This window comes from Hippoglossus hippoglossus, chromosome 8 (assembly GCF_009819705.1).
Source record: "Hippoglossus hippoglossus isolate fHipHip1 chromosome 8, fHipHip1.pri, whole genome shotgun sequence".
Taxonomy (NCBI): domain Eukaryota; kingdom Metazoa; phylum Chordata; class Actinopteri; order Pleuronectiformes; family Pleuronectidae; genus Hippoglossus; species Hippoglossus hippoglossus.
In genome coordinates, this window is record NC_047158.1 from 7,288,310 (window position 1) to 7,316,241 (window position 27,932).

General features: G+C 40.8%; 1 protein-coding gene across 7 annotated transcripts; it reads left to right on the top strand.

Annotated features, from left to right (window-relative positions):
* On the top strand, positions 1-27,352 carry axin1 (axin 1). Of its 7 annotated transcripts, none has more exons than XM_034593676.1 (12): positions 1-145; positions 2,679-2,864; positions 9,187-10,158; positions 15,907-16,047; positions 17,063-17,159; positions 17,948-18,085; positions 21,144-21,679; positions 21,764-21,928; positions 22,081-22,329; positions 22,523-22,630; positions 25,969-26,118; positions 26,432-27,352. In XM_034593676.1, exons 3-12 carry the CDS (start codon positions 9,263-9,265, stop codon positions 26,556-26,558), a joined length of 2,607 nt encoding a protein of 868 aa, XP_034449567.1. In that variant the 5' UTR covers positions 1-145; positions 2,679-2,864; positions 9,187-9,262; the 3' UTR covers positions 26,559-27,352. The 7 variants fall into 7 exon arrangements, with proteins under 7 accessions (XP_034449567.1, XP_034449572.1, XP_034449569.1 ...); XM_034593678.1 differs by lacking the exon at positions 1-145 and adding an exon at positions 635-1,078 and having other exon boundaries at positions 21,767-21,928; XM_034593674.1 differs by lacking the exon at positions 1-145 and adding an exon at positions 640-1,078.
* The last annotated feature ends 580 nt before the right edge of the window (positions 27,353-27,932 follow it).

Here is a 27,932-nt window from a genome sequence, read left to right on the forward strand (position 1 = left end):
CTCATCTTTCAGCAACACACTCCTAAGAATCTGAAACAGGTGCATGAGTATGAAAAAGTCTCACACGGTGGCAGGCGGGGGACTGCGCCCAGCCATGGCGGACCACAGGAACAAGATCCGACGAGACACACAGCAGGAGAGGAAGGTGAGAGCGTCTACCATCTTGAAACGTAACCAGTCTTATTGTTCGTTTGAGAGAGTTGGGCGGAACAAAAACTGTGACAGTAAACAAGATACGCCTTCGCATTGAGGGCTTTAAACGCCAACAGAAGACCAGGAGCAACAAAAAGGAAGTGTCACTTTAAATGAAATGCATCAGTTGGATGAAAGAAGAAGGAGTCTGTTTATACTTATAAATGTACTCCGAGGCTGCTCAGGTCAAATATAGTTTCATTTAGTAAAATATAAAGAATCCCAGATGTTAAAGGTGCTTTTATTTACGATACATATGATAGTGCAGCTGGTAATTAAAAGAAAAACAGTTATTGACAGTTATATTATAATTGTAAATAAATTGACAAAAATTACAGTATTTATACAGATGTGGCCTCAATCAAAGAGAGCTCCAAATCCATCCGTCAGAACATCTGAGGAAAAGTTGCGTTAAGGGACGATCATGGAGGAGCTTTGAGGCCAGGCTTGTTGAAATCAAAGTCCTGGAAGCTGACATTATTATTTTTTATTAATTTTTTTTTTGCGGACTATCCATATCGCTCTGTGAGAAATAAATGTGGCCAGTTAATCTCCGGCGTGCAAAGGGACAACAGCCAATGCAGCATGTTCAAGCTGCCCCCCTGCTGGGCGGCCCATGAGCCCGTCGATATGGTGGTTTGATGTTGGACGGAAAATAAGAACCCCCCACAACAAACAGAGAGGGCTGGAACAGAGAGACTGGAACAGAGAAAGAGAGGGCAGAAAGGGAAGAACCATCGACAGATGGACTCCGCTGTGATTAAAGATGGCGGCAGTCTTGACTGCAGACTGCGAAGGACTGTGCTCGATCCATAGAAAAGCGCTGGGAGTAGTCTGCGATCCGGCACAACAAAACAAAGATGCACACAGTGAGGTTAACCAGCAGGTACGTCTGCTTTTCAATCTCTGAGGATGAAAACCGCGGTTACCAGTAACTTCCCATTGTGTTGTTTATCGGTCTATTATGTCTCCGATCGTCTCTCGTGTCAGTGCCACGCTGGTTTTGTTGTCCCTCTCATCAAAACCAAAGCACATCATTTGATTTGACCGGCGAATGTTCATCCCATGACCAGACTACTGAAGACCCCCGATAGACCGACTATTTATCATCTATCATCTATTTGAATTTCTTCAAGCCGGCAGATGTCTGACAATGTACTTTCGCCATTTGATACATGGCTACGGATGTATGTCTTTGGTATTATGTCACCGTAGGATATATGGGCCTTAATAAGATTTTTTTCCCGTCCGCCAGGAGTGTGGTCGCTGCAGGAGCTGGAATACCCAGCAAAATAAACTTAAATCGGCAAATTGCTCAATCCTCTGTGCCTAATCCAGTCCAAGGCTTGTTAGTCATGATATATTCAGCCAGGACAAAGGACATCAGCAGGACTCCAGAATACATTCTCCAACGCTCGTTTGTTATGACTCATTTTTAGAACTTAAAACAAACATTGAATAGCTTTAATATTCCCATGACACTTTTCTCAAAACCATCTTACCTAAATAATTTGGTTAATCCTATCGACAGGTTTTGAATGTCTCTATGAATGCGTATGTTTTCCATTCCTCGTTTTGACAGGTTCAAAAGATGTTTGTTGTTGCTTTTGTTCGTCTTAACTTTCAGTGAATTCTTTTGAAGACAGCCAATTTGAAAAAAAAAAATAGAATCGTCTATTGTGTGGGCTCAGAATGGGAGCATTCATTTTAAAACAAGCGCTAATGGGCTTTTGTCCATCAGAGAGTCTTCAGCAGAGATAAGCCTATTTCAGGCAAGGCCCTACAAGGGAATCTAAATCCACACTGACAGGTGGAACAAAAGGCGAATGAAAGGACTGAACTGGGAAACATTAAGTTGTCCTCTGGTAACACTTCATCGCAGAGGGACGTTCAAGAATCTGGAAAATGTTACAAAACTCACAAATTATTTTTAAATGTTGCTTTGAAATCATCCAACACGTGTGAGTTCATCCCTCTTTAGGAGCCATGTTTGTAATAACTCAGAAAAAACACAAAATGGTGAATTAGTAGAAATGATCAGTGAAAACAGAGGAATTGACTTTAAAATGTTAATTCTCCCACTGAAGGATTTACAGCTATTTCTTCAACTGTTTTATGGCAGAAAGCAGATTTTGCACAGTCTAGGCTGATTTCATAAATAACCACTTCTGGTTCATACAGTTCCACCTCAGAGCTTAACAGCGAAATGTCTTCCATTGTTCCTCCGTCTCTCGAGCAGCTCCACTGGGCCAGTCGCTCCAGGGCTTCTTGTTTGTAGTTGCTGAGGAAGGGGAGAAAATGTTTCGTTCACTCTCCACACTCAGACGTTTGAAGCTGCTGGAGAGATTCAGTTTACCAACCTCCTGGTCACAGCACTTCTTGGTCTCACATTACTGAATTCTTAACCTGCGCAAACCTAGAACATACTTTTACTTTTCCTGCTCTTTACATCAGACTCAACATATCTTCACATTTCTTTCTTCCAGGAACAAATGGATGGCAAAGACAAACTGTTATGGCGACATTCTGCTCTGGCCAGACATTTTCATTTCATTGAGATGACGGGGATGTTACCGTTACTGCAGACCCATGGGTTTAATAACTGCACAATGGAATCCTCAATAAATGGACGAACTGCTGGAGGATGCATGAGGAAGACAATCAGATTTAAGGTAAAACCTGTTGGTCTTATGTTATTAACAATAACATGCTTTTAACACAAATAAGATAAAACATGTTGATTTGCGTGGGAATCTTCAACCTCTTCATGTGAAACATTTATGAACACACACACACATGGACAAAGATACACAGAATATTTCATTTCAGATCATCTTGAGCCTTCAGTCCCTTCTTCAGTCAAGTGAAAGGCAGCAGCTCTTTCCTCTATTGATAGTAACACATTGACACATGCTTCAAAATAAATAAATGCTCAGTAACCAGACTCTCCTCCTCACTTTTAACGGACCAATCAGAATACCTGCTGTTTAGAATTGGTTACATTGTCACATGATATTATCGCAACAATGTCATTGGACCTGCTTTTTTTGTTTTGAATATTAAGAAGGATAGTTTTGCACAGTTTGAGCCATTCAATAGCTTGTGTTTTTCATCAGAATAAACAGACACGAACAACACTGAGGAGGCTTAGTATTCATCATAAGAAATCAATCTGAGTTGATTTGAAAACTGTGAACTGATGAGCATGTTGGTGACTGACAGAAAGCATCAGTTAGTTATCAATAGTTTTAGATTGTCAACAGTTAAACATTTCTGAAAAGTCAAGCTTTTTCTAAGGGCTACAGCCAAAGAGATTTAAAGATGGACAATGTGCAGCTTACACAAGTGAAGGCAAAAAACATCTTGATCGCCCCCCGGTGGCTGGCTGCAGTACAGGTCATAAACCCCACCTCCTCCATGTTAGTGAAACATGGGCCTAAGTCCAAAGTTGACATTTATGTTCAAGTGTTCATGTTTCTGATAAGTTTGGTTTTAATATTTGATGTTATAAAAATTTGGTGGAAAGTCATGATTGACAGCTGAGACTGACTGATTGGTCGAGCTTGTGTCTTTGCGAGACCTTGATGTCGTGGCTCCACTTCACGATCACTACTGTACTGCAGTTGCCTCCAAATGCTGTCACCTGCACAAGATGGCGCCCTTATCTGAGATATTTTGACTTTATTTTTGTACAGTGTGAGGAAGTAGAGTTGTTGTCCTATATACAGTCCATAGCTATGAAGAAAATAGTAGAAATTTGCTAAATTCAAGCAATAAAGGTGATCATTTTAATACAGTACGATTAGTTTTCTCCGACCAACAGTCCAAAATTCAAAGGTTTACATCATACATGATAAAGTAAACATGAAAATATTCACATCCAAGAAGCTTGAACGAGAGAACCTTAACATTTCATACTTCTAAAAATGATTAATCGAAAATCAAATTAGGTGTAGATGATGTTTTTTTGATTGATCAATCAATTGATAGACCAACTGTTGCAGTATAGTTACTTGTATAGTGTGCAGCTATGATGGAGCACTGTCTGTGAAGGAATCAGTGTCATGACTGGAGGTCGATGTGATATGCTGTTGACACATCATCGGCCTGAGGCTCTGAATCACTGTCAAGGTTTTCTAGCGGAAGAAATGCTGACCTTTGACATCTGTGTCAGCAGAGCACTGAAATGTTATATGAACGATAACTGAAAGACAGCCGATGGATGGAGAAAATGATAGATGTTAGAAGAGTATTTGAGTATCAGGATGTTTTAACTGTTGCTGCCCAAAACCCTTTTCTACCCTGAGGAAGCCGGAGTGTCTTTTTCATCTTTTGTGTCACTGGCATGAATATTGTAGGCGCTGTGTACTGTTCACACTTTAACAGGTTTTGTAGATGTGAGCAGGCAGTTCCTGTGATGTGGTGTGACGGAGCGTGAAATGCATATCCCTGTTCATTCTAGTGATCCTAAATGGTTTCGCTGTAATTACATAATCAAACGCATACATGGTTTTGATGATGTTCCACTGGCCTTTCATCTTGGAGTCAGTAAAACCACTGCTCAGTGACTGTCTGGTATGAAAGCACACAAACTGACACCAGCCATTATTGCTGCGTTTGGTCCGTCTCTTAGTCTTTGTATTGTAAGTTTAAGCTAAGTAATGACACGTCAAGTGTGTGTAATGGTGGAAAAATCATCAGTTGAACTGAAACATTGCTGCAATAGATGTCTTGCTTCAAAGCATCACTACTTGTAGTTTCAACATTTAAAGGCTGCGTGCATCCCTTTGACTTAGTCTCAGCCAGAAAATAAGGATTTAATGTGTTTCTAATTTCGTGATGGCACTGTAGTGTTCATTCAGTAGAGGTGTGTCACTCCTTAATTTGATTTTCACAATAGATTTATTGGTTTTATTCATCAACACACCATGACATGAAGAGATATAGCTCAGTATAGTATTTACGGCACAATTGGAAGCCACGATATTGAAACAGGTAAATAGGTACGTTCCAAGTTTTTTGTTTGAGACGTGTAAATAGGACACATAGTTATGACCAGTAACAAAACAATAAAAGACATTTATTTAAGAAAGTAGACGAAGAAATTCCTTGTTTGCACATTGTCATCATGTTGTGCGAAATTGCCATCCCACGATGGACGGCATGAAGCTCCCCAAAAGTGAAGGCAAAACATCTTGATCGCTCCCCGGTGGCTGGCCACAGTACAAGTCATAAACCCTGCCTCTTTCATTTTAACAGATGGGAATCAGACAAAACTCAAATTTGGTTTCCATTATTTTAGGTTCTTACCACTTATGTTCAAGTGTTTATGATACGATTGGATTTTATTTGTTATTTGATGCTATGAAACGGGGTGAAATGTAATGATTGACATCTGAGGCTGGCTGAGCCCGTGGGACCTTGAGACCGTGGCGCCAGACTACAGCCATCTTTATATACAGACGATTTACTAGTAACCTGGCATGCTGCTGGCCAGTTTTCCATGAATCTGTTTTTGTGCCATGCTAAGAAGATTCAGTTGATCAAAGCACAGCCAGCCCATATGAAGTAATCAGTGGAAACATCTAGTGCAGTCTGTGGTTGGACTGAAAAGCACATTGTTGCCTCACCTGCTCTTGCAACAGTCAAATGGGAAATTTCTACTTTCTATGCTTCATGTACAAACAGGAAAGCAGCATTTACGTCATCATTAAACCCTAAGGGCAACAAAATAATAATGATTATTTATATTTTATAGTTTAACCATTGTCACCACCAACTTTAGTATACTTCACTATGAATAATATGAAAACACCAATACAACCAAATAAATCAAGGAGTAATCGTGAAAGAAAACAGATTTTTTAAATAAAAAAACATAAAGGCAAATTTTTTCTGCATTGTTTATGTTACAGTTTAGGGTTAGTTATCGATCACGAGGTTTCACCCCCATTTTTATGCATTGAAACTAAGCGTACTGGAAAAATTAGCTTTTGACTATACATCAATGTAAAATAACAGAAACCATATATGAGAAAAACATTATATTACGTCTACTTTGACCTTTTTAGTCTGATCCATGTCCCATGACATGGAGGGGGCAGGATTTATGACAGATACTGCAGCCAGACACTTTGACACATCTGTATATAAAGAGGTATTGAGATTGATGTTTAAAAAGTGATCATTTCTTGAAAAGGTCTTTGCTATTAATATGTAATAATAATAAAATAAATATGTCACCTCATGTGCAATAGTCTTTAGGGTGTGTGGATATTTGAATTGAGATTTTTTATTTCGTTTATTTAAAAAAACACGGAAGGGAATAGCGACCTCTTCTTCAAGATATTTATCACCTGAGAAAGAGAAGAAGAAGAATCAATGTACCACATGTACCCGAGACTAATCGGTGGTAATGTGTGTAGTGAACGCTTGGGGCGCTGTGCACGTTCTGCGGTGCAGCCTCGGCTCCGCGCACAGAGATAGAGACAGAGAGAGAGGGAGAGAGGGGAGAGAGAGAGAGAGAGAGAGAGAGAGAGAGAGAGAGAGAGACAGCCATGGAGAGGTGGAGAGCGGACTGTTGTCTTTGTTATTTTTAAAGTGCTGCTCTTCGCAGCGGTGTCACCGCCGGCGGGGACTTGTCCCGGTCCAAATACCCGATGCACTCGAAAGCAGCGAGAAGATTTTCACGGGTTGAGTATATGTGACTTTTTTCTTCCTCTCCTCCTCCTCCTCCTCCTCCCGGTGCCCTCAGCTCAGAGCTCAGGCACCGGGATTGCGGTGTATAGTCGGGAGATAGGGGCAGCAGTAAAAGCGATGGCTCACTAAGTGTTTGCGGGGCTTTGATGCGGGATTTCCCTGCGTGTCCTCTGACGGCGCGGGGACACGCAGGTCCGGCCGCCCGCCGAGCAGCTGAGCGGCTGTTAGCGGGCACAGGCGCGTTCATTAGCGGGGGGATAGTGAGACAAAGTTGTGCACTTGTCGGCGGGCTAACAGGCCTGTCCCCCCTCTCTCCCTGTGTCCGTGTGTGTGTGTGTGTGTGTACGGAGTTAGTTTGTGCCTCCCTTCCCCCACTCGCCGCTGCTGCCGGAGAGGCCAAGACATGGCTGTGATGAGCTTCACCTCAAAATGTGACGAGCCCATTCACTTCTCGGTCAAAACAAAGACCGGGACATTTCCCCCGAACTGTCTCCCTGAGCCGCTCCGCACATGCACACGCGCGCACACCTGTGACCGCGCAACCGTGAATTTAAATATGCACGCGCTCAACCGTTCACGTTGTAGAGCCGGTGCATCGTTACACGCAGGTAACGTGGGGCTAATTTCAATATTTTTCATTCCCTGAGCATTTAAACACCGCCATTGTTTGGCACGAGACGTGCTCGTGGTCACACTGTGTTTTATTTATTTATTTTTTTCCAGTTAAGCACAGTGCACGTGCTGCTCACGCTTACGGATTGCGCAGAGAATAACACTGTTGGCAGTTTTTTGTCTGTGCTGTCTTCATTCAGTCAGGGTAACGATTAGTGTGTCTGTGTGTGTGTGTGTGTGTGTTGGACAAGACAGGGAGTGGGTGTGCCCTAAAGGGAATGTGATGGCAACCATTAAAAAAGAGAATATTTCCAGTGAAATCACAGATGGAGTAAAGACAGCTGTCAGACCTCCCTTTTTTTTCGCTCATTGAAATCATGAACCCATTTTCTTCACCCAGAATTTATTTTTTTCCCCATCCCCAAACCATTAGCATCGACTCTATGCACAGAGCTGGGATTGAGGACGTTATTCAGATTCCAAGGTGAAACCAGGGCATGTCATGCTGTTTTTCTTTTAATTGGCCCTTTAGTCAGAGCCTTTACCGGTCACCACAATTTAGTCCTGTCCACAGCTGTCAAGGCGTCTAAAATGGAATTTTGTTTACCCTCTATTACATTTACATTACACAATTATCACACCATCATATTCTTCCATGCATGCAGTCTGTGTACAGTCCATAGAGGTGCACATTTGGGCACTACTGTGTCTTTCCTCAGCAAGAAAGCTCAGGGACAATGTGTCCTTGAACTAGAGATACAATCCCTAAAATCCTTACATGTACTATTCTGCTGCCGACCTTCCCCTACGATAGGAAGGGAGTATAGAATACTACACAAGGATCAATGAAGTGTATTTTGCAGTACTGATCATATCAGTTAAAAATAGATACACTAATCCTGCTTTATTATTGAGTTAATAAACCCCAGGAGTATTGAGCTTGTGCTGTGGTGATACACTACTACTAATCTGGATGTAACTGGAGTAGCTGTGTAAAGTAATGATATGCTTATGCATATAAATCAGTGTGATATTACTGGGTGCCACATTAACACTGCACCATATTCGTCCTACACCCAGTGGAAAGCTGCCTCTAGACTATCAAACCACATTAAAACCCTGATGACTTCACTTTCTAATTTCTGCTCAGGTTTGCAGATGCTGTGCAGAATCTATGGCCACAGACCAAGAGCATGAAACTCTATTTCAGTTTAAATTATGAGAATCAAATAGCACTTTCCTAATATTGGAGTGTAAACACACGCTGCCGTGGGGATGTGTGTCAGTACCAGAAGCTACTGTCTGGTTTTAAAGCTCCACAGTAGCTTTTTCAAATCCTCTGGATTTCTGCAGAATTTGCATTAATTTTAATGTTCAGCTGGAAATTGGCCACATGATGAGTTTTTCATGGAAATCTGATGAAAATGCAAACTGTGCAGGATTAAAAAAATTCCCCACAGGATATTAGTTCTTCTTTCACCGGGGGTATGGCACATAATCGATCAACATTTTGTCAACACTAGATGTTCATCTGAATTACACTTGGTTTCAGTAAATTGCTGCATGGATTTTTTCTGCCATTGATCTGAGAATGAGTGTTAAAATATCTTTTGAAAGCATTCCCCTGCCTTTCAGTGATGTGATGAAGCTGCGTCTCATTATATATTTTTTCCCTCCTTGCAGGAGTTGTTTTGCAGTGGCATATGTAGAGGTCTGGATCTAATAGTTGTGCAGTGTGGGCTCCACGGAGACGTGGCTTATGGATGCTGGAACTATGAGCGTAAGCGACAAAAGGGGCTACCTAGCCGACCTGGGGGGAGGCTTCACTGAGGATGCTCCCAGGCCTCCAGTCCCAGGGGAGGAAGGTGAGCTCGTGTGCAGTGACGGACGCCAATGCAGCAACTTAGGCTTCTCCACAAAGAATGAGAGCCTCAAATGTGAGGCGTCTGTGGCTACACCCAGGCGACCCGACTTGGACCTGGGTTATGAGCCGGAGGGCAGTGCCTCTCCGACACCACCCTACATAAAGTGGGCAGAATCTCTTCACTCCCTCCTGGATGACCAGGATGGCATCCACTTGTTTCGGATGTTTCTCAAGCAGGAGGAGTGCGCAGATATGCTGGACTTCTGGTTCGCATGCAGTGGTTTTCGCAAACAAGAAGCCAATGAGGGTAACGAAGAGAAGAAGCTCAAACTGGCAAAAGCCATCTATAAGAAATTCGTCTTGGACAACAATGGGATCGTTTCCAGACAGATCAAACCAGCCACCAAGTCCTTCATTAAAGACTGTGTGATGAAGCTTCATATTGATCCAGCAATGTTTGACCAGGCTCAGACTGAGATACAGACTATCATGGAGGACAACACCTACCCCTTATTCCTCAAGTCTGACATTTATTTGGAATATACACGGACAGGAGGAGAGAGCCCTAAACTGTACAGTGATCAGAGCTCTGTCTCTGGGAATGGGAAAGGACTGTCGGGTTATTTGCCGACTTTAAATGAAGATGAGGAATGGAGATGTGACCATGAGACAGAGGAGCAGCCCGAGAGCGACCCCACACCGAGCACCCGGCTAACCCAGAAGCTGCTGATGGAGACTGCGACGCAGCGAGTTTGCAACATTGCGAGATTCCAGGACAGTCACGAGTACAGGTAAATCCTCCCAGCAATCTAGAAAGCCTCACATCAGTTCTAACTGCATAGCTTTTCTCCGCAAAGTGCTGAATTAGAAATAAACCTGAAACCCCACACCACCCCCTACACTGCCTCAAGTTTGAAAAGATGAGAGTCAGAGAGTAGCACAAGAGACAGCTGAGATGAGAGGAAGATGGTGGTGGGGAAGTTGAGTCTAAGTTAACTTGCTGTTGGAAAGTTGAAGATGTCTTCTTTGTGTTTTCTTGTGCAGGTACTCTGGGAAATATGTTTTCCCATCGGATAAGGTTTAGATGTGAAAACACTATTTTGTTTGAAGGGGAGCTTTTCCAAAAATCACTATAAGCTTTGTCCTCTTCAACCTCTTAATATTTAGTCTGCATTTCTGGAGAAAAGTATTTTTCTGTAATAAAATGATCAACTCACAATCTTTTTTTTAGGGTAAGGGTTATGACTAGTCACACCCACGTATATTGATTTGATTTGATAATTCTGGATTCTGAAGCAACATTAGGACATTGCTTCAGAATCATTATGGAAGCAAAGTGTTTTTCTTAAATCACACTCAACTGACTCATACACTGGTGATTAATTTGGACTGTAGTGTATTTGTTGACTATGTTTGTGCAATAACATTCAATCTGTGGCATCTATATGCTTTGAAAAACCTTTCATTACAGCTGCACTATTTGTATGAGTTTATTGTAATTTGTGGTGTTTTCCTGTCTGCTCTCAACGTGATAATTCAGGCAGTTTAAATCCAATTTGGATTAAACTTGGTAAACTTGTTGGCAGTTGGGTCAGGACCTGCACTATTGAAGGTCAAGGTCAGAGCATGGGATTAAGCCTAATGCTAATGCATGAGAAATGCTTTGAAAGCACATATACAATTGGAATGGTCTTACATTCTGTTGCAGATTGTATTAAATACATACTTACATATGTTTAACTGTTGTAACACATTAAAAAACATAAAACAATACTGATATTTTTGCTACACCACACATACACCCACGAAATAATAATATCCTGCTCATCAGGTCTGACAGTCTCATTTTACAGTGACATGTTTTCTTATTTTTGCTGACCTGCATCCCTCCTATAAATATCAAGTTATGATAATGTCACCATTTTGTGTATCTATAAAATTAATATTACCTCTGCTCAAAAGTGGTAACATTCAAGCAAAATATAAAACAGCTGAACAGCTTTAACACTTGATGCCTGAACATTTTTACAGTGTAGCACATATTGAATATTTAAGACTACATGCAGTGTGGGTGGAGCAGCTGTCTGAGTGCATATGTAGTTGTCAGTGTGTTACGCTACTGTAGATTCCACCAGATGTTGCAATAATCTCTGCGGTGCAAAGTCTGCTGATGCCTGCTGATCAGGTCTCTGCGATTCCTACGGAATTAGCAGGTGATGATGACGACAGCGAAATGCTGCGATGGGCTGGGGATGTGGGGGGGATTTGAGGGGGTGTTGTTAATAGACTGGAAGCTCGAAGCAATGAGCATACAGGGGGTAAAGTAAATTAGGGAAAAAATAATTATCCTCAACTCAGACATAAACATTTATTTAGCAATATTCAGTACTTCATAAATGATGCTTGGAGGCCGGGTATTTTTCTAGTCTTACTCAGGATGAATACCAGGCGTCATGTGAGAGCCGTCCTCTTTTACTTTATCTGTTGTGGATTAACATGTTGGGTTTATCTCCTTTAAGTCCTCAGTAGACAGTGCAGATGCCGACAAACTTAAGTTGTGTTTATAAGCAGTGAAGGGACCTCGCTGTTCTAATGTGCTTTCCACATAATGACATCGAGTTCCAGTTGCTTTCAACGTGGTGATGACTGTCAAGGATTGACCGTCCCAGCCTAACTGCTGATAAATGCTGAGAAACATTAGTGTCTCTTCATTTTAATGTGCCTCTGAATGCACAATAAGAGGGTTGTACCCTGATTTAAAGTCAGTGTTCAGTTGTTTGTTTGATCCAGTGCCAGTTATCCTCAACAGAATATTGAGTTTAACTTTGTTCTATCTTTGTTTCTTCTCCTGTGACGACTGAGTTGTGTGCATTTTTTGGCTGTGTGTGATTCCTGCAGATCCAGTTAGTCTTTGCTTTGCATATTTTACACATTTGCTTACTTTGACATGTTTGGTGTAAACATGCTCTTCTTCTTTTTCACTCTGGAGCAGGATTTGAGAATAATTCAGTCTTTTGCCTTGGTCATCTTTAAGATAATTCTTGGCATTATTGAGCAGTTGAACCAGTTGAACAGACCTGGCTAGTTTTAATTTGACCTTTCATGTCTTTCCTAAAGTTATTTCATCTCATAGTTTGTGTGTCCATGAGATCTACATGGTGTATTGATATTTTATGTCATGATTTTGTATTTCCACAAAGAAAACGTCCTGCAATTTAACACTATTGGATGTTAACACTTTGTGACCAAAATATATACAGACAATAGAAATACAATCAGATGCAAAGAAGAAACCTGTCAACATTTTGACATATCACAGTTGGAGAAGAACACAAGTAAATATCAAAAACAGCTTTAGTTTCAGGGTCCTGGTGTATGAGTAAAGCAGGTTGTTTTGATTGATTGATTAACTTGATTTGACAGCATTTGGTTTTGACTGACTTTGACACAGCTGCTGGTAAAGCTTGCCTTACTGTTATGGCAGTTCCAAATATGATCTAGTGAAAGTTTTGTGTTGTTAAAAAAGAACAAGAACAATGGTGAGATTTCATGAGGTTAACACGAGCGGTTTCCTCCAGCTTGACAAATTATAATGTGACATGAAAAGTGTCATCAAGGAATATTACTGCCTTTATTTTTAAACAATTTTTATGTAACAAAATTTGCCATCGGTTGTGTGTTGTCTCATCAGATAAATGAGAGACTAGATATTAAACTTCCTCATTCAGATCAGCCTTAAAATAATCTAACTTGAAAGAGAACACTCTATATATTTATTAATATTTATAAAAGGATATTTTTCAAAATGTAAGCAGCTCAGTTTTGTTCTCAGTCAGGTAAGATGTGTGCTTCAAAGACAAGACTCCACTGTCTTATTAAATTTAATGAAAGTTACTGTTCACAATCTGCGTACCAGAGTAAAGTTGTGTGGGGTAAAAAAAAAAAAGGTGTTCCCCTGTAAACTGATATCATGTGTCATGTCTGAAAGAAATGTTGTTTTTGGAGTCACACCATGGTCATTGATAATGTTGAGTCAGATCCAGATCTAATACTTTTTCTTTTGTAATAAGACTTCTTGGACTCTGTGTGTTGACATTAACAACAGATTATTGATACAGGGAGATTGAATGAATGAATGGAACATAGAAAATCATGATTCCATGGCAGGCAGCTGAAGGCAACATGGCCAACTATGCTCTCAGATATTAAATGTATGTTTGACAAAATCCAGCTATACATACAACACCTGAAACCCTTTATATGTTACGTTGCTTGTGTTATAAATAAAGCCTGATCGATTTATCAGTTGGCTAATGAATATCAGCCGATATGAGCCTTTCACAGACATAGCCGTTTCAGTATTTATGTTTGCCGATATGAAAACTTTAAATATATATATAACGGTATCACAATTTCGATTTCGATTGCCTGATGTTTTTTTGTGCTATAATGCAAGAAAGGGACAAATGAAACAGAACACTGCTGTTATCATTCATGAGCAGCCAGTGTTCTCATTAATTGTTGGGGAACTGTGAGCAGTGTTGCAGGACAGTTTTGCTCCAGTATTCAAACACTAAAGAAATAATTTCATCAACTGCATTTTTGTTTTATTTGTCCCAACTCTTCACCAAACCTCCACTGGAAATATCCAGTGTTTCTGAACGTGGTTGCTCATGAAAATCACTTGGTCACAAAGGTTTCATGTTGAACTCGGCTTCTGCATTCCAAACAGGGAGAAGGCTTGGGATAAATGCTTCAGGGAATTCCAATTTGAATAATAAAAAAAAAGAAAAGATGATGCCTAACATCTATAATTCATGTGTACAAGGCCCTGTAAGAAATGTGTTCAGCAGAGTCAATGAATGTAGAATGTAAATTGTGTGAAGCCTCCATATAATTTTGTAGATGCGCTGCAGGATGAGGCTGTATAGTCCAGTATACTCCATTTTCCAATATTTTATAAAGCTGCTGTCTACCGATGCATCATGGGATACGGCAGAGGCAGAGAAGTTGACCATGTGCAGGAAAGGGAGGGCTTTAGGGCTGCGGACATATGTTGGCACATATATATTCATACCATTGTGCAAAAAGACTAAACTATGCACACATACATACCAGGTCGTGTTGCAGGGCTGCACAATATATAATCACATGTCATTACTCTTCTTAACCGTGTGAGCTGGGTCCATGCAGATATGGTTCAACAGCAGCTCTTATCCCCCTCTATCTTCCATCGTCATCGTCGCCATATGGTGTGCTGCGGGGGAAAAGCCTCTCACAATGTCTGGGATTTGTTTTCGAGCACTCAACTGGCTCAGATCAGCTTGTTTGACGTGAATCTAGCGTAGGTGGTAAAATAGGTTCGTAGTTAATCTAGTCTGTTGGGTTTGTGTCAGGCTTTTCATACCCAAACTGCTGCTCGTTCATTTGACAGGAGGAGCTCCTCTTTTAGTTCAGAGCTCCCCAATTTGTCCTGGCTGGTTGGAGTCCCTCTCCTGTTTGAATTACTGTTTGTTTTTGTCCCCTTTATGCACATTTCCTGCCTTTATCTGGGCTTAATGGAAGAACACAAATCACCTTTGAAAAGACGAAATCTGTTGTCACAAAGGAGGATTTGTGACATAAAGAAATAAACAAGAAAATGATATGAAACCAGAATGGCACTCAGTAGAGCGCACACCTCTGTCCAGGCCCAACCATCTCCTAATGAAACGACATTAAGATCTGCTAGATCAGGATTTGTTTTTTGGATCCATTATTTATATCCTGATAAATTAGTGAACACGCCAAAAATGTTATAATAGGTGAAATAACATCCTTGGATACTGCATTTTGTCCAGATTTGCACCAAAATGTACAGGGTTCATTCTTGGCCAGTGTCTCATCATGTTTCATGTGGTTTTTGTTTAATCCTGCTGACAAACGAACAAACCAAAACTACTGGGCAAAAACATAACCTCCTTGGTGAAGGCAACAATAGACGCTTTTCTGTTGTCACATGTGGATATTGTCATATTGCACAGGCCTGTTGTGTAGTTTCATGGCTTTAAATCAGAGCTGAAATCTATTAGATGGGAAAATCTAACAATCATCTTTCCTTCAGCTAAACTTCTAAAAATCATTTGTCAGTTCCAGCTCTTGAATATGAAGATTTCATGCTTTTCTTTGTCATGATTGAGGGTTAATGGAATACATCTGTGGTTTGGGGCTGCTGACTAAACAAAGCATGAGATTTAAAGAAGTCACATTGGCATGAAAGACATTTTTCACAACTTTTTGATGTCATGTAAACAAGATTAATCATATTATTATTAAAGTATTGAACATAACTGTTAGTTGGAGCCCTACTTTAGTGTGTTTTTATCTGACCCAATGTGGAGCATCAGCATTCTCATAGTCTTCCCACCAAATGGACCTAATTGAAGACTTGTCTGTTCTGAAATCAGGACAAAAAACTGCCCAACTATCATATTTTGGTCTATTTTGTTAAATTAGTGTTTATTTTTCTCAGCATTTCCTGTTATTCTTCATTTTTCCAGGCCCGCTCTATGTCGGGAGCCCATCAACCCGTACTACGTCAACACCGGTTACGCCCTGGCCCCCGCCACCAGCGCCAATGACAGTGAGCAGCAGAGTTTGTCCAGTGACGCAGACACGATTTCCCTTACCGACAGCAGCGTGTATGTATTTTCTCATCTCACACACTCCTCTCACATTAAGTTGTGCTACTGGCTATAAGGGCTGCAATATTGCCTGGTATATAGTTTTATCATCTGAATGGAAGGCAGAACCTAGACTCAAGTATTCCCAGTTGCTATTTAAACGGAAGGCATGTCATGTAAGTTTGCTTTGCTAGAAGAAAGAAGTAAAGGTTTAATTGGCTTCAATTCTTGCCCATTTCCCCTGTGCTCAAACTTTGCAACAGGAGCAGCAACTAAAGTCCCATCTGCTCATTAGCCATACCAGTAAAAGCTGTTAGAATTGATCTGTAATACTAATTAGGATTCTTAAAAGTACTCTCTTAGCAGACATTAAGCCAATGTCTGATAGTATGTATGTAAGTGTAACTTTAAATGTGATTCTTTAAAGTTGCAGTTCTTAATTTGCACTGAACAAAGCAAATGTTTGTTTTATTTATGTTTTCTTTCAGGGACAACTTTATTATTGTACAAGCAGGAGAGCCACAGGCAACACATTTCTACCATATGGGCTCACTTGAAGCAGGACCTGTTTTTCAGTTGCCGGGCATGAAACCAGGCATGTGCTGGTGAAAGAAGATTTAAAATACAAAAAAATGAATGTTTTCTAGGTGCAGAGATGGCACCAGAGAATTAAGCCAAAGAAACTTCAAAGCTTTGCACAACTGGACAAAAATGTGTTTGAAGCGGAATGGATTAGAGGCTGTTATCAGCTAATTGGTCCAGAGCTTCCAGCACAGGAGGAGTGTAAAACCCAGCGTGGCCAATACCACACGGAATTATGGACTCATGGATGTGTTAACATGCTACTGTAATCTGCCAGACCACTTGTGGTGTAGCATGGACACAATAAGCCTGTGAGAATACCTGTCCTGCTGTACTGATTGATCAAGACTTACTAGGTGTTCATTTTAGGGGGGGAAAGCTTTGAGCTTCAAAGCTGCCTGTGTTGTTTATTCATGAGGTTTTATGAAAATGTCTTTGTTGTTAATTCTAGAGATGGGGTACCACCCTACAGATACCGCAAACAGCATCGCCGGGAGATGCACGAAAGTGCCAAAGCAAATGGGCGAGTGCCACTACCTCATATTCCAGTGAGTTATTCATGGGTTATTACCCTCCCTTCTCACTTTCTGCCTCCACACCTCTCTCTCTCTCTCTAACTGTCGGTTTCTGCCTTATTTCTTTCTGCTTCCACCATTGGAGATGTGCATATTTAAGCTCTGCTGTGTCGCAGGGCTTGTGATGGAGTATAAGAATAGCTGATGGTGAAAGAGAAGGCTGTCTAAATGCAGCATGATGCTTTCCTAAGCTGTGTGTGCTGAAGCCTAGCAGACATGAATCCTCCCCTGTGACAGCCTGATGCCTCCCTGTGCAGCTGAGGCTGTCTCTTGGTAGGAAAACCCCGTCCCTAATTAGGCAGCGGAGTAAAGAGTCAAATTAAACTCCACACGTTGCATCCTATTAGGATGCACGGATTGACTGTGTAGTAGAGTACAAATTCCCAAAGCATAACTTTTAAGTTCCCCTGCCCAAACAAATTAATTATGACTTCACTTCACTAAGACTGACAGGCTATTTTATGTAATTTACTTTAATATCAATTCGTTTTTTTAAATCGTAAACTTATTCTAAATCAGGCGTCAAAAGCTTTCAATTGTCACGGCTGCAGCAGGAGAGGAAATAAATGTCACAGACACTTAGTAATGAGTTAATGTGTCATTTTAAATCATGCTGCATTTATTTTCCTTCATTGTTTGTTTACAACATCATTGTGAATATAGCAGCTGGTGTCGGGATGTAAAGAGTCAGGGTGCTGCAAGGGGATGACAGTGATGCAGTGGTGGCAAACACTGACTTATCATGACATTTCTTCCCTCAGCGCCCAAACCGGATTCCAAAGGACATTCATGTGGAGCCAGAGCGTTTCGCTGCAGAGCTGATCAGCAGACTGGAGGGAGTGCTGAGGGAGAGAGAGGCTCAGGAGAAACTTGAGGAGCGACTGAAGAGAGTTCGATTGGTACGTTCGCTTTATTTTCTAGACCAGTGTCGACTGTTTAGAGCACAACCAGAGCTATTGTTTCACTTATTGTGTCGAAGAAATTACCTCCTACATAATGCAATCCAAAAGGTTCAGGGAAAAAGAGGGAGCATGGGAGTTTTGGGGTAGAATTTTCCAAGATTTTCAGTGAAATTATTGGTATTTTTGCATTAATATTCCACTAATTACTTTTTTATTAATTTGATATTTTTCAGTAATTTTACAAAAGTTTTCCTTTATATTTTCTGGAAAGTGTCCAATATGTTTTTAGCTGAATATTTGTACATATATTTCCAAAATGTGGGGGTAATTTTTTCCTCAGCTTCTCACCATGTTAAGTACAATAATAATAATAATCTTTTAGCGGCCAGGTAGGAAAAGAACATTAATTTCATGCTGAGCGGCTACTTGATTAAATGCACAGTTTTAATTTTTTAGTTGTGAATATTTATTTAGATTATCTCACATCTGAAAGACTCTTCTGGTTAGAGCTGTTACACAGATCTAAATCCTCACTCTTCAAATGTTCAAATCAGAGCCCTCTTTTCAAACTTTAATAATATAATAGATTTTCTTTCAATAAAAGAATAATTCAATAGATTGTGACCATAGACAGTGGAAAAGGAGACCGTTGTTTGAGTATCAGTAGGAATCATCAAAGCCCGTTTCTAAGCCAGAAAGTGAGATGTGTGCCTGGCCGCTGGGCTTTAAGTTTTCAGTAACAAAGGAGACTTAAATCCGTCTGGCCTTAATGAAATTAATGAGGCCAGCCATTTGAATGGGGAATAAAAACACATTATGAATCATTTGGAGAATTCTGTCCTTGGCCTGTCAGCGATCTGGCTTTGTCGATCAATCAGATGGAGCACCTGCGCACTCGCCCACTTGTAAGCTTGGAACAGTGTGCCGCCCGTTTGATGTCACTTGAACGCCGATGAAACGGTCGATGCGAGCACAAACAAAATCTCCCTCAGTACACCGCGCCAAGTATTAAGTCTCCAGGCAGACGATTTATGTGGGTTTGGCCCTGAAAGAAGAGACGCTGCCATCACACAGTTCGAGGTTTGCCTTATTAAACCTGGAGGCGGCGAGCATGAAATGACTGCCTTCATCAAGTGACACTCTGTGCATCTGGAAGAGGATATGGACAGGGCTCGGCTTCTTAACCACACTGCCAGATGTTTCATACCATCATGATGCATGAAGAATTTTCCGCTGCATCAAATCAGATTCAACTAGAATGGCACAGAGTAGTGTGCAATCCTCCCCAGCAGTCTCCTTCCATTCAATCAAGCTGCACCACACACACTCATAGAAATCAGTTCCCAAAATATGCCAAGATCAAGATCCATGAGTTATTCCCTGGGGAATGAGTAAAAATGTCAAAAAATTGCCTCACAATGTGACAAAATAGTAATAAATAAGTCCTACATCCGCCTCTTATCCTGACCCTGGGTTCTTCCCTGATCCATACCCCAGTTTTGTGGTAATCCATCCTAAAGTTTTTGTGTAATCTTGCCTACAAACAAACCAACAAACAGACAGAGGTCGAAACATAACCAACTTGTGGAGAAGGTAACAATCTGGCTGAAATTCGATGTCACATTCTGCTAAGAATGAAATTATGGCTTCACTTAATTGAATCGTTTGGAACAATGGGCCCTGTGGTCCAGCTATGCACTGATTCACATACACGAGAAGCATCATGCTATTCACATGAGTAAACCATTGGCTGAAACCTTTCTGGTTTGGACCAGATAACAGATCATACAGACATTTGCACTATTACTCCACATAATGAGAAGCATGTTATTGTATTAATGAGCTGTAAAAAATGTGTTTAAATGAAGAGGTCACGTTTGCATGAGTCTCTTCCAGTAGGCTCGGCTAACACAGATTTATTGATCTTGGTGCAGAGACACATCAGTTATTGAGAAAACATGCCAAAAAATATTTGGCTGCAAATGACGTCTTTTAGAGCATCGCTGAGTTTAAGAAAGCAGCGGGCCGCGGGAAGTTCAGACTTTGTGGAAACAGGCTGAGAATCCCTTTGTGCTGTCTTTCATGTGGTTATAGCGAATAGAATAGCGAGCACGGGGCAATAACAAACTCCGTTGTTCTGGCGTGTTCACAAACAAAGGTTTATTTAATTATTAACATAACTGACATGAAAAGTGTGGGAACGGGCTGGCTGAAAAATGAAAGTGAAACCCTTACCTACTGTTGTCTGTCCACTATATCTCTTTGTTCCCTCCCCTCCTTTCTCCCACTGCCAAAGTGTTTCTAACTTTACACAGGACGCAGCACAGATGAAAGCTCTGCCGTATGGTGCTCATCGCTACAGCTGCATTAGAAACATTGTGATGGAGAATATAGATTTAGCAAATTGTGTTCCTCATGTTTTAAATTAAAGAATGGAATTAATTGTGGTTTGAGGTCCCTGAGTCATTTAAGGATCTCAACTTTCCCACTTTTAAATGACAGAATTCCTCCATCGATTACTGTGTTGTATTTCATCACTGCGTGTCCTCCGCCCCCCCCCCTCCCTCCAGCGCCTGCTTAACAAAACCTCTTCAGAATCAAGCTTGCAGCACCTCGGCCCATGGAGAGGGCTGACTCTGTTAGAGCTGCGGCTGTATTGGTTCATTATAATGACACAAATGTACTGTGTATATGTGTAATACCCTGAATCTAACTGGTACGGTTGTCTTCCCATTCGCCTCTAAAAGTCTGCAGTAAGAATGGGAGGACTCATTTTAGCAAGTGGTAAAAATCTGCCATCTGCTGGTTGAAATGAGTACGATCTTCATTCTTGTCAAATATGTCAGGAAATATATTGTTAAAATAACAATGCCTGTGGCTACAGTAACTTTTATAAGACTTGGTTTCATTTATATGTGGTATGGAACATATATATGCCTTGGTTATTCATTAATTCCCTTTCCCCATAAGTTAGTTTATTTTTTCCAGATTTTTATTTCAGGTTTAATAACTTCCTCTAAATGATGTTTTGTGTTTGTGTGTTTCTCTACTAAAGGAAGAGGACGGTGATGAACTCATGCCCACAGCCACAACATCAGCTGGTCACAGGTTCCTTCCTGGTGCCTATCCACAGAATCACAGCTCCCGCTACACTGACATCACCTACAATGGGGCTTTTCTGAGAGACGCTCACGAGGAGAACCCCGAGAGTATCCTGGATGACCACGTCCAGCGGGTCATGAAAACCCCCGGCTGCCAGTCACCCGGGGCAGGTCGCCACTCGCCCAAGTCACGCTCACCCGACAGCTTCCCAGGGGGCAAAGGGATTGGACTTGGAATGCCGCCTTCATCAGGCCAGGGCAAACACCCATCCAGGCACGGCCTGAAGGGAGAGAGCAGCCACCTGTACCACCACAAACACGTGCATCACATCAACCACACAGGCATCGGAAAGCCCAAAGAGCAGGTGGAGGCGGAGGGAGCCATGCGTGCGCACGGCACCTTTCCCTGGGGAGTGGAGACGAGTCATTATGGATCAAGGTCTCGCAGCTACGCTGATGGCATGGGATCCAACTCCATGGAACATACAGGGTTTGTGCTACTGCAATGGCATTGATTCACAGAGAATGCATTTTGTTCTTTATCTCTAATCAGTCGTTTTCTTCCATTGAACAGTAGCAAAGGCGCCCCACAGTGTAAAAAAGTGTACAGGAAAGGTGAGGATGTGCGGCCCTATGACATGGTGGGATCCGGAGAAGAGCTGGAGAAAAACCAGAAGATCCTTTTGTGGCTGATGGAGGGACAGAAAGAAATGGTTCAACAGAAGAGAAGCCCGTACGGGTCAGTGAAGTCAATGAAGTTTATGATAGCAAGAAGTTTCTCGCCGCCTTTGCTTGGTGTGGTTGTGTTACCTTGGCTTTTCTCTGGCTTTTTTTTCTATCTTTCCCTAAGAAAGTCAACTATGTGTGTGTTTTGTGCTATAAACGTTTTAGGAGCACCACTGGGTCCAAGAGGACCACAGCCCACGAGGGATCCCGTCTCAGCTCGGTGGAGAGACCGGGCTCGGTGTACCCGTGCGGCGGCGCCCAGCTGCGGAACAACGTGCAGCCGTCACATCCGTTCATCCAGGATCCCACCATGCCCCCCAACCCAGCTCCCAGCCCCCTCATCCAGCTGGAGGAGGTTTGCCGGCGGCTTGAAGAGGAGAAGATAAAATCTGGAACTCTACAGCCCAAGCAAAGGTAAGAAAGCTCCACGTCCTGTCAATTGATGCAGTTTTTTCAACAGAATCTATTCAACTTGACCGACAAGGGAAGAAGTCGGATCTGCCCTCTCAGTCTTTTTTTTTGTCAGAATGAAATAGTCTTGTTCTGTAGCGTGTGTTCTCCTCAGGGTCAGTCTGTTTCTAACTGCTGGGGGTGTTCGGTCACTCAGGTACGTGATGGAGGTGATCCAGAGGGGTCGAACCGCGGTGAGGCCGGCACTGTTCCCTCCGCTCAGCGTGGTGCCCGCCGTTTCTGACAGCGAGCTCTCCGAGCCTGAGTATGTTCACTGTGTCTTACCAGTAACTTTTCCCATAGTCTCCAACTTCCCCATAGATCACAGCATCCCACCATACCTCCTATTCTCATCACTGGTCCTTTAGTTACCCAGAGCAGTGTGTGTTACTAGAACTACAAAAAAAGACATTTAGAAATAAGTAATTGGAGATTTCTTTCCCTAGATACCGTGCTGATTTCTATCACTAAGTCTTTACGGCGTGAATGCTCTTTAACCGTTGAAGATCATCGCTGTTACATTGCATGTTGCATGTTAAGCCGGTGTCGGGTATTGAGCAAGCAATAATGGAAGATACAATGTCAAGAAGAAGAAAAGAATGGACATGAAGCTGGAAAAGAATGGCAACAGTCAATAATTGTCTAGATGGGTGCACACGGGGGAGCATTATCCCAGTCTTAAGGGAGAGTGGTCTGTGGACAAGACAAGATAATCCTTTACACCAGCAAAATTGATATGAAAAATGGGAAACATCAGTAAAGAAGTAATACATAACTAGTAATGAGTTACAAACATAAAATAAATATTTTAAAAATGTATTATATACATGAGGAAATATTATCATAAGATATTAGAAACATAAACCTGTGGAAAAGTAGACAAAACACAAATAAAAAAATAGAAATATAAACATGAGCATATATAGAAATAGCAATATTATATACAACATAGACAGTATTTCACTTAGAGAGATATTGAAATTAAGTAGTAACCCTAACCCTAACCCGGTGAATTTGATTTAACGATTTTTTAACGGTCACATTAAACTGGCAACTACGAGTCTGAGACTATTTTCAATGGCCGCATATTCACCTTATTAATAACTTGGATCCGACTTGACGATATAAAACATATATCTTTTTCTTGTTTTTTTAGAAGCACCCAGAGGAAGTGGAAGCGAATGTTTCCTGTGCTTGTTCAGAGGCAGACTAGCCTAGAGTATATATTTTTTGATGTTTTGTCAGAAATGTCTTTCTGTTTGATGCTTGACTCTCCGTCTCAGAAGGCCACTTAACAGATGGAGGGGAGCAGGGGAGCTGTGAAGATGAAAAGCAGGTTACGTGGCGCTGCCAGTGGGTTAAGACTCTGGTCAGACATGTGAGGACTGAAGTTCAGTCCTTCAGTTCCTTGATCGTGAAGACTGACTGAACCTTTGAGTGTCTCCAGTGTCCAAACTCGAAAATGCCTGAAAGAAGGCTGAGAAGTTAAAAAGAGGATATAGATATAAATGAACATGGTGGTGTTGTTTGTTTAGTCAAAAAAAAAAAGACAAAAAAAGAGTATAAGATACAAAAGTATAAAGCAACAAACTGATTTTAATCTGAGTTGCAATACGAAATATACTAACAAAAGATGCATTATGTATTTATTCATTACTGCATTGTGATTATCTACACCAGAGGTTTTGTAAGTGTACAAATAAACCTTCAGATAAGATTTAGACAACCATTCACATACACCAATTAGCTACTAGCAATTCCTGTTTGCAATCTACCCATCGCTGTACAAACAACCATCAATTAAAATCTAGAAATGAGTACATAAAGCTTGAAGTACTCAAAATGTTGTTCTGATTCTGAATGAAACACGATAATTCACCGGCAGGTCCTGGAGTTATAAAGAGCTGCTGCCTTTTTTTTCTGTGGTTTCAAAGTGTTTTTATGGATGTTTACTCCTGATGGACAGAGATAATGATGTCCTCGGGAAGTGTAAATCACACTGAATCAAAAAATGAATGTATCATGTCGGTGAGTGAGTCATCCCTCTGCTCCATTTTACCCAAATTGCAACAGATAGGCGCTGAAGGAAGCTTTTAAAGTGCAGTAATTGCCCCTGTGAGCTGTTTGTCACAGCCACTACCCTTTAAAAACCACGGATCTGCATCAATATTAAACAGTCTCAGAAGAAGGAAGAAAGTAACTGAGTTCTGAAGCTGAATCTTACATGAAAATGTTTTTCTGACAAGTGCAAACCAGGCCACCTCCTGCAAGCTGTCCTACAGAACACATCCATGTGATGACTGGTTTAAATTCATTGTCATCACTCAGCCGAGTCAGTTGTGTTTCCAGTGTTAATTTGTACAAGATTCAAGATGTTTTATTGTGTATAATATTAATGTATATCTATAGCAGCAAAAACAAAGTAGTTAAAAAAGTATTATAGGACAGAATAATAAGAAAATGTACAGAATAGAATCAAATGTTTATTTACAAAATAAATATACAGTCATTAAGAATAATCCATAAGAACACATAATAAGAACAAATAAATATGTGATGTGTAGTAGCTGTGAAGGCTGAACATATTTCACCTTATACAGGTTTCAAAACTCAGCCAAACCCAAACCACTACACTGCTGGTTACAACTACTGGGAACATACTTTTGTGTCTGAAACGTTTAGAAGCTTGATCCTGATCAAGATCGAGCCTCTTGTCTTCCCAGTGATGTCACTGCAAATGACTTCATGTTCCAGTGACAGAAACAAGACGTGTGGTTGTTCAAGTTGGTTCAAAGGATGTCAGGCCTTAAAGTCTTTGAGATGTCAAACGTTAACATTATCCCATCGTGCACAGCATCCTTTCAGGCCCTCTCCCTGTTAGAGGAACTTCAACCATTTAGTAAAACTGCCTCACCCCTCGCTACTGGACCTGTGTGTCCGTTAACCCACAATGCCAAACAACCTGGCACCTCCATACGATTTAGGAGCTTTATTTTGGAGCTCTTAACATCTAAAAATCACATTTGAACTCAACAGCAGCCAGAAGAAGTTTTTCGTATGAGACAGCGCTTAGTTTGTTTTTTTGTCTATATTAGTTTTTTCTAGTAAAATTGATTATTGGAAGTGAACCAGAAAGCATGAGGACATTAGCCTTATGGTACTTTTTCGCAGTGTCCTTGTATTTGCTGATTACTGAGTTCAACCTTCAGCCCTCAGCTGAGTTCCTCATTTCCTGTAAGGTTATATAAAAATATGAGCTCCTGTCTCTGGAGCCAACTTAAGATTCATAACTCATTTTGTCATTGACCTTGTGACCACAAACTGACGGGCCTGGTGCTTGTCTGTTCTTTAAATCTCATTCTAATATCATGTTTCTGTTGATTCCATGTGTTTTCACTGATGTTTTTATATTTCCATCCTTAATCTTTTTCAAATTTGATGTCACTGTCATTGTTTCCCCAGTCTTACAGTCAAATGAGCATCAGCATGGAATTGCAATTCCCTTAAGTCTTAGCAAACTTTTGTTTGTATCAACAGGAGGTTGATAAATGGGAACGTTTCAGATTATGTAAATTATTTCTGTTTTCTGTTTTCTTTCTTCAGACATAAAGCCAGTAAGAAGCAGCCGTGTGAAAACACAGTGGTGGCGTATTACTTCTGTGAGGAGCAGATTCCATACAGGACGTCTGTCAAAGGCAGAGTCGTCACTCTGGGCCAGTTCAAAGAACTGCTCACAAAGAAAGGAAATTACAGGTGAGGTTCATGATGCTGAGGGATTTCTGTGCACATTTATTATTCAGGAGCTGTTAAAACACCTAATAATCTGAATTTAATGCCTCAAATGAACATTTGTGAACTGAATATATTTTAGTGGTGCTTATTATAAAATTATATACAAAGACACATGTTTGTTTATGGCATGATTAGAACATTTGATAATTATTTCCCTTAATAGTGAATCTCATATTTTTAAACTTCATCATCATCTTCATTATCTCTGGTTTCTGCTGTTATTACTTTTAAATTACTTATCACCTTGTCTCGTCTGTTTCTTTGCACTTTTCAGGTATTATTTCAAGAAGGTGAGCGACGAGTTTGACTGCGGGGTGGTCTTTGAAGAGGTGCGTGAAGATGATGCCATCTTGCCCATTTTTGAGGAGAAGATTATCGGGAAAGTTGAAAAAATTGATTGAAGTGCACGTTGAAAAGGAGGAGGAGGAGAAGTAGAGAAATGATGGACCGAGGTGCGACTGGATGGTGAAGAGGAAGTGTTTAGAGATGAAGAACGTTGGAGCAGGGAGGAAACAGATTCGGTGGAAGAGATGAAGAGCGAAGCAGTGGCCTCAGCGGGCGTAGCGCCGCTGCAGTGACTAGAGAAAGACCTCATTCACTTCTTTGTAAGTGTGATGTAGACCTGTAAAGTTTAATAGATGAACGAAGAACAAAAGTGCTTCTAAAGCTACATATTTTTGATATCATGTATCAGAGGGCGAGGGAGCCCTTTTTAATATAATCACACTTGTAATTTTTATATGTATTGGTACCAGATGTGTACAGTTTGTGTTTAAAGATAACAAAATTTTATATCTATTTAACTATTTAAAAAAAAGCTCATTTTCAATCCTATTGAAGCAGGAGTTTGGCCCCTGTTGAAGACGATCAAAGTCCTTTTATAGGACTAAGTTTTGTTGTTGTTAGTCAGTTAGTTTTGTCTGTCGCTCACTGGAAGGGCCCTCTGGACTCTAAAGTGCTTTTAATACTTCACTTTTCAGAGTTTTAATTTGCGGCTGCACTTTCATTGTATTTATAAACCACTGACCGTCTCAGTTGAGGCTGCAACATGATTTTCTAAAGCACACAACACTGAGTGACCAGAAAAATAGAAACCCCTGTGCAGTTGAATGCAGTCCACAATAACAGCTCCGTGTCTTTTAATAGTGCTCTTATGAAGCTTATTATCATTTTTGAGATCCAGACCTTGTGCTGCTGTTGTAATTGATTCAATTTGGTACAATTGATACAAAATGTAAGACTTCACATAATAATATAGTCTAATAATAATAATTGTCATCGTGTGAAATCAGTCCCTCTCTGACACAGTTTCACAATAAATGTGATAATTGATTGCTGTTTTATTTGGTTGCATTAATGCACATTGCTCGGGTTATTTGTATTTTTCTGGTCGGTCAGTGTAACCCGCATGTGAATGGGGTGGATGGCTGTGTCTGTGTACAGTCTTTCACTGCATTGTTTTCACCTCTACTCAGCTGAAAATGGAAGTTTAAAGAAAGCTGCCTTCAAATGAAACGCCATAGATGCAATAACACTTAAAAACATGATTGGAAATTACAAGGTGAATATCTATGCAAAAGGTGGTTTGTGATTTTGTAGTGGCGCTGGTCTAAAATCGACACTGGACATCCATTGTATTTGATGTGTAACATTAGAAAAGTGTTCAAAGTAGTTTGACAATTCCCACAGTTGAATGCAGCAGAGTGGAACCATGTGGGCAAATTGAATATTGATTTTAGTAAAAGTAAAAAAAATCCTTGCAACAAAGAGCAAGT